General features: G+C 35.5%; 1 protein-coding gene across 2 annotated transcripts; it reads right to left on the bottom strand.

Annotated features, from left to right (window-relative positions):
* Nucleotides 1-387: 387 nt before the first annotated feature.
* Nucleotides 388-5,995, bottom strand: LOC145066430 (TMV resistance protein N-like). 2 transcript variants are annotated; one of them, XM_079013676.1, is made up of 5 exons: nt 5,301-5,993; nt 3,020-4,124; nt 2,714-2,926; nt 1,527-2,237; nt 390-1,451 (listed from the first exon to the last, which is right to left on the bottom strand). In XM_079013676.1, the coding sequence occupies exons 1-5, from the start codon at nt 5,711-5,713 to the stop codon at nt 906-908; spliced, it is 2,988 nt and encodes a 995-aa protein (XP_078869802.1). In that variant the 5' UTR covers nt 5,714-5,993; the 3' UTR covers nt 390-905. The 2 variants fall into 2 exon arrangements, with proteins under 2 accessions (XP_078869801.1, XP_078869802.1); XM_079013675.1 differs by having other exon boundaries at nt 388-2,237; nt 5,301-5,995.
* Between the last annotated feature and the right edge of the window lie 1,300 nt (nt 5,996-7,295).

Raw genomic sequence — 7,295 nt, forward strand, 5'->3', positions numbered from 1 at the left:
AATCAAAAAACAATGTTTGATGTTTTAAATAATTATAATGATAGAATTAAAACATTAAGCAAATAAATTTAAAAAAATTAATTAACAATAACAACAACTATAAATAACATTAAACCGTACATTATATTTAATTTTATTCATGTGTAACTCGCGGATAGAAGCCATTCAAACGATTGAGATTCTAAAGTTATAATAGATGTATATATTATCATATAATTCAAAATAATCAATATATTATATCAATTTAAATTTAGTATAAGAATTATTATATCAAATTTAACAACAACATTATTGCTATATTTAAAAAAACATATATTTGTAAAGACTTCAACTATATAGGTGTTTCTGCGCAACACGCGAGTATTCACCTAGTTTATAGATATATAACATTATATACTATTTTGCATTCCATTTCCAAATTACTTACAAACATATGCATATGGCATATATTCTATTTCGACCAAACAATTTGCCTACATATTATGCACAACAAATATATATTTACGAATTACCAGGAATAGGATATAAAAATATACATGCATATATACATATGACATGTATGCATGCTAGATACATACATTTTCATATTACCAAATTTGCATTTCGGATCTAAGTTCCATATGACAACTCGCCCATGGTTCAGATGTATCATATGAGAAACAAACATTTTACCATATCATTCTTGATCTAATTTAAGAAAAACAACATTCATGATCGATAAATAAAAACGAAGAATTTGAGACTAAAGTGACTCTTGACTCTTGAGTATATTTCTCAGCATAAACTTCGGTTGACAGTACCCAATTCATGGAAAAAAAATTGTACCACAGATCAATAATGGTGACGCAAAAAGATCATTTAGAGAGGAAAACCGGTAGGTAGTCAAAGGACCTCTGGGAATATATCTACCAAATCAGAGGTCTCCATAAAATCTTATTAGAGGAGTTTGAATCATGTTCTATGGTAAATGTCTTTCCATAAATGTCTTTCTTATCCCAAAATTCTGAGGAATCTATTGTGACTTTTGTTGTTTGCATCGGATCATCTTTAGGAATGAGTACAACCCTAAACCTACACTTATCTCCATACAAAGACCCATCTTCTGAGGAAAACGAAATGAAATTGTATGTTGATTTCAAGCATGTGATGTTCCTGCTTAATGAACTAAAGGAAACATATCCTACATATGTCGTCTCTTCAGAATGTGCCTCAAGTGTTTCATTAGACTCAGATTGAAAAATGCCGTGTACACCCAGCTTGATGGTTATGTGAGGGTTCCCATTAAATCTCTTGTTTTGGAAGAACATCAAAATCCCAGAAAAGTGATTGTACCAATCATGTGGAAGCAGCATATTATAAGTCTTCACCCACTTGACCCAAAGTACAGATGGCCCCCTCCAAATGTCCATGCAATTAAGTCTGAAATTAATAAAGTAATATTTGGCGTTTCCCTGCCATAACACAAACACATTCGATAATGATTCACCTTTATTCTTTTTATAAAAAAGGAAAATGAAAAGCCAAACCTGGAGCATGGAGTTTAGCAATATGTCACCACCAAGTGGACCAAGTTTGTTATCCCCCCAAAGTGAGACTTTCCACAGCCATTTACAGTTTGAAATATCTCCAAAGCTTTCAAGTGACCAACACTGATCCGTTATAACAACAGCTATACTTGATGGCAGCTCCGACAATTCTACAAGGTCTATGCAGTGTGACACATTGAGCCATTTGAGCTGAGGAAGTCGCAATAGACTAAAATTCAATCGTACAAATCTATTTCCTCCTAGATGGAGTTCTTGCAAGTTGGGTAACTCCCAAACACCAGCAGCACCAGATCTGATCATGTGTCCATCTGCCAAATTGCACCAGCTGAGATCCAGCTTTTTTAAGCATCCGCTAGAAAACCATAGCCGTATGTGGTTCATGTTTTCAGTTACTAAATTCTTCATATTTTGTTGGATCTTCGAAAGATTATAAACTATTTTGCACCTTGAGAGAACAAGTGTCTTGAGTTTCTTCGACCCAGTAATGGCTGGAAGCATCTTAAAACTGAAACAACGTTCTATCATTACATAAACAAGCTTTTCCAAACGTCCAAATGATGGATGAATCTCTTCTAAATGATGAGATCCAATAACACTGAATATTTCAAGGTTCGGAAGCCCCTCCAAATCAGGTGTCTTGATTAGGTTGCTCAAGTATTTAAGACTGATCATCCTCAAATTTGGTAGATACTGCATACACAAGTGGACATAGTCAGAAGTTTGCCAAAAAAATATGACCAACCATGCATGTTATCTTTTATAATGTTTGTAAACATGATTGGTTTAATAAAAATCTCTATAAAACCACGAATGTTTAAAAAAATTGATGGTCATTGAAAAAGAAAAATTGACTTCAGGAAAGCAATCAATTTTTTTATGATAACAATATTTTGCAACAAAATCGATATCTTGAGACTTAAATGATAAAGCAAGTGATGCATGTTTATATAAGAATGGCCTTAAAACACTTGTTTTTATAAAATGTATCATTACAGGAGGATATAGAATTTATCATCAAAAGTAATCATTGATCATTAAGTTTTAAATTCTAATAGAAGGAAATAATAAAACCATAAAATCAAAAAATTAACAAGCTTACTTAAACAGATTAGTTTCAGCTTTAAACATGTTTACTTTGTTTTCATCTATTAAACAATAATAATTACCTTGTAGCCCTCCCAAAGCTGTTTTGCATCGAGGCCAAGCAATGTTAGACAACAAAGCTCCCTCCGTGGAAAATTATTTGGAAGTGCTGTCTCACCCGATCGTGTATGGTTTTCCAAATTAATCCACCTCAGTTTGTTCATGTTTGCAGCAACCTCAAGAACTCGTTGTGCTTTGTTATTCGTAGAATACATAGCTTTAATCTTGTCAAGGTTCTAGGAGAACAGAACAAAATGGTGTCGATCAGGATTGAGTTCAATTTTTCTTTTTTATAAATAAATATCTTGAAAATCTAGCTTAACCATTACCGTTGTTCCATCCATATCACATATTTTTGCAACATCTTCCTCCTTCCAAACTCTGCTATGCTTTTCAGGGTTCTTAGGGTGTTTCCCTCTAACAATATAGTGTGCCAACTCTTGTACCAAATCATGCATATCAAATGTTCCATTCTCAGAAATAGTTAAGAGAGCCTTTTGTACCAACACCTTTATGCCTATAACAGGGTGATAACCACAAGCATCAAGTTTCATCATTACCCCTTCATCTTTAATCCGCCCTCTAAAGAAACATGCGATGTCTAGGAACAACTCTTTCTCCAGGGGCGTAAGTCCATCAAAGCTGATTTTTAGCTTTTCCAAAATATTAGCATCTGGAATTTCTTTCAATCTAGCCAAGGCACTCCTCCACTCATTCATCTCTTTATCACATAGAAAACGACCGAGAACTCTAAGTGCTAATGGGAGCCCACCAGCATATGAAACAACATCTTTTGAAAGCTGCTCATAATCTTCTATATGTATGTGACCCCGGGGTGCATGCTTGGAAAAGAGCTTCGTAGCCTCATCAGTATTTAACAAGCTAATATTGTGTATTACATCTACTTTGTGTCCGGTTAATACATGCTCATCTCTAGTTGTTATTAATATCCGGCTTCCTTCACCGAACCAATCACGTGATCCAGCTAACTCTTCAAGCTGCTCAAGCTTGTTGACATCATCAAGGACAATCAACACCTTTTTATGTTGTAACCTATCCCTTATCATGCCTCTTCCTTCTTCAACTCTCCCTAACTCCACTTGCTTCAGTTTCAAAATTCCACAAAGAATTTTTTGTTGCAAGTTTTCCAGACCATTCTTTTTACTTGATTCCTCCTGGACATTTTTTAGAAAGCAGCAACCATCAAACGTTCTAGAGATATCATCATAAATAGAAGAGGCAAGAGTAGTCTTGCCACCACCACCAACCCCCCATATTCCAATCATTCTCTTACCACCAAACCCAATCTGCAACTTTGATATCAAATCTTGCATGCGAGTCTTCATTCCAATCAGGTTGTCATCCTCAACTGATGTTGGATGTAACCTTTGTGAAATTGTCTCAACAATTTCTTCAATGGCCTTCGACTCATCCCTGCACATTGGATATAGAAGAATAAGTAACGCATGCTGACACAGACAAAATGAGATCTTATCCAATCTTCCATGTTCCATGAAATAAGGGAAAGGAGTCCTAAGTATTTCTTAATTACATTTCACATCAAATAGAACTTGTAAAGTTAGTATCATAAAAAGTTTCATGAGAAAGACCAAATATATTTAAATAGGAAAATGTGAAAGATAGTGGGCTTTGTTGGAGGATATTTGAGTAGGGTGACGGTGGAGACCCGAATTTCTCTTGGATCGTGTAAGTTCATTTTCCGAACTGATATTTCCACCCTATGCCTGTAACGTCTGGGTTACAGGAAATCCAGCCTAGGATAATCCAAAAGGACGCGTGTGTATCTAGGAACATAAACACAAGTCAAATCACTAGAAGGTTCTTATTCGAGTAGAAGAAGAAAAGATGAGAAGGGTATGTCACGGCTCAATTAAGGAGCCGTATTTATACTAGATAGATTAGGGTTTCCGTCTTCTATATTAGTTTGGAGAATCACGAATTTAATGGCATAATCAATGGACTACCGCCAGGGGATCTGCTCCTTAGACCCCGCTAGAGGCTCTGCCGGCCTAGGACCTGTAAAGGGGCACAACCCCCTTGACCCCCGTCTTTCTGTCGTACCAACTTACAATTCGATCTTATATATGCATGCACTCCACATTCACCAAACATATAATGTAGAGTACAAACGATAAGCTCCTTAGCTCACATGCCAGTTCCAAACTTACAATTACACAAAATGCCATGTGACACTAAAATCACCGGCATGCTTGTCGTTAGAAGTAGAAGTGAGATGGTAAGTATGAACTTAATATTACAATTGAATGAAATCCATCATAAAACTTAGTTTGAGCTTATATATGAAGTAAAAGCAAAATAAAAATTAAAATATAGGTGAAACCAAAATATGAAGTAAAAATACAAAAAAAAGTTTAACACTTCAATTTTGAATTCTACAAAATACTTGTTATTGGATTATTGTTAGCACAAGTACAACTGTTTGCATCGTTATATAGTTATTCTCTATAAACATTCATTTAATCATCAATAATTTGCTTTATCATTCTAAAGGTATAAGCATAAATGTGTTGCAGCAGACACATATTTAAAATCATAAAAGAGAAAAAACAAATTAAAGAAGATATTCACCTGTTGGCAATAGACCATCCAGATATGTTACTTGCATCCACAATTGCTTTTCTCCATGGATCAATCGTGATCTTGTTTACTAACTCATGTTTGGCGAAGGCTTCTTGGTATTTCCGTTTCTGGTGTTGTGTTGCAGAGAGCAATCCCCAAACAGGGTCCTCTACAACTGCTTGTCCCCAAGATTTAACTTTTTTCTTGTACTTGAACTTACGTTTGGCAAATGCTTCTCCATATTTTTCTTTTGGATCTCGCAAATAAGACGGATCCACATCATAAAATATAGGCATAACAATTTGGCCTCTCCTTTCCTTGCATTCCATAATATGTGCAAGTTCATCTAAACACCATGATGAATCTGCATAATTTTTAGAGAATACGATGACAGCAAGCTGTGATCCTTCGATAGCCTTCATAAGGGTTGGACTGATTGATTCGCCACGAGGAAGTGTTTCGTCGTCCTTGTAAGTGTGGATCCCTTTTTGTACGAGAGCTTTATATAGATGACCCACAAGATTCTGACAGTATCTTCTCCTCTAAAACTAAGGAAAACATGGTACTCCCATGGCTGAGATGATGATGATGATGATGAAGATGCCATTGATACGTGGATATGTTGGGATAGAATGTGTTTGGTTTAAGCACCTCAATGAAATGAGCTTTATATAAAGAGAAGTGAGTTTCCAAGAAATTTCCAATGATGTCTATTAGAGAAAATACATATGAAATTTCTAGATGGGAGTATTGTTGAACACGACTCTTTTATATGGGAAGCAACAAGACTTTTATTAAGACGCTTAAGAAGATCTTACACTTTGTGAGACTACAATACACTTTGCTTTCTTTGAGGCTTTCTTGGATGGTTTGGATGTTGGGATTGATTTGGAGCAAATGAGCTCCACACCTATTTATAGGTGTTTCCACCTCCTTATAGGAAGTTTCTAGATCTACATAAATTCATGACTATTCTAGAACTATCTACCATATTCTATATCAATTACAAGCTTTTATATGTTTCTAGAATGTTCTATAATGTCCTAGATAAGTATAGACATTCTTGTGCCTTCCATAGTGTTCTAGAATGTTCCATAGCCTTCCAGGGTCTTCCATCTCGTTCTAGAGTATTCTAGAATCTTCTGGCATCTTCTAGACTTCTCCATAGTATTCCATAATGTTCTAGAATCTTCCAGATCATTCTAGAACATGCTAACTTCTTCTAGACAATAACATGATTCTATTGGGGCTAGTGATGACCTTCAACACTCCCCCTCAGCACTAGCCCCCATTCTCCGTATCATGTTGAGCTGACATCTAAAACCTTCATTTTTTCCTTTACTCAGCCCTTTGGTGAATAATTCCGCTATTTGTTTATCATTCTTGATCTGTCGCATTTTGACTTCTTCCTTGAGAACTTTTTCTCTTCCACATGCTTGGTTTTTTCTTAGTTGTTGTAGTTGTTGCTTCATATATTGTTTTCGTAGTTGACAATGACATTCGTGGTTGCATTTTCTTGCAGCATAATATTGTTCCTGACTTTGTTGAACTATCTTGTGTAGTTTCTTATGCCTCCCTTTGAGAAACTTGTAAGCATGTGAGTTGTCCCTTTTACAAGCCTTGGAAAATTCCCACAATATTAACATGTTATGACGTGATCCCTTATTGATCCGCTCATCTCGTTTAGATGTTGCTCTGTTGAGAAATTCTACTTTGCTCTTACGAATTAATGTGTTTTTCTTCTTTTTCGCCTTATCCAGTTTCTCCATCACATGTTCCATTTTTCGTCTAAGATGAGACTTTTTATGCAACTCTAGTGATGTCATGTTATTATTCTCCTTCGGAACATCCATCTTCCAATGAACGTCTTCCTCCTCCAAGGTTGTCATAAACTTTGTCTCGCTCTTCTTGAGACCTTTGTTGAGTTTCATAGTTGATAGCATTCGGGATCCAATCATATTTCTCTTCAAGGGTACAATGTGAATTATTGAACCCTTAGTGATA

Source organism: Lactuca serriola, chromosome 8, assembly GCF_051521515.1.
Source record: "Lactuca serriola cultivar US96UC23 chromosome 8, Lser_US96UC23_V15, whole genome shotgun sequence".
NCBI classification, from domain to species: Eukaryota; Viridiplantae; Streptophyta; class Magnoliopsida; order Asterales; family Asteraceae; genus Lactuca; species Lactuca serriola.

What these genes read in the sequence shown, in the direction of transcription:
- LOC145066430 (XM_079013675.1), bottom strand. Translation starts at nt 5,713, where the DNA reads ATGAAGGCTATCGAAGGATCACAGCTTGCTGTCATCGTATTCTCTAAA. An exon ending in GGATGGTCTATTGCCAACAG is followed by an intron (nt 4,125 to 5,300) that starts GTGAATATCTTC and finishes TCCAATGTGCAG; the next exon opens with GGATGAGTCGAAGGCCATTG. An exon ending in GTGATATGGATGGAACAACG is followed by an intron (nt 2,927 to 3,019) that starts GTAATGGTTAAG and finishes CTGTTCTCCTAG; the next exon opens with AACCTTGACAAGATTAAAGC.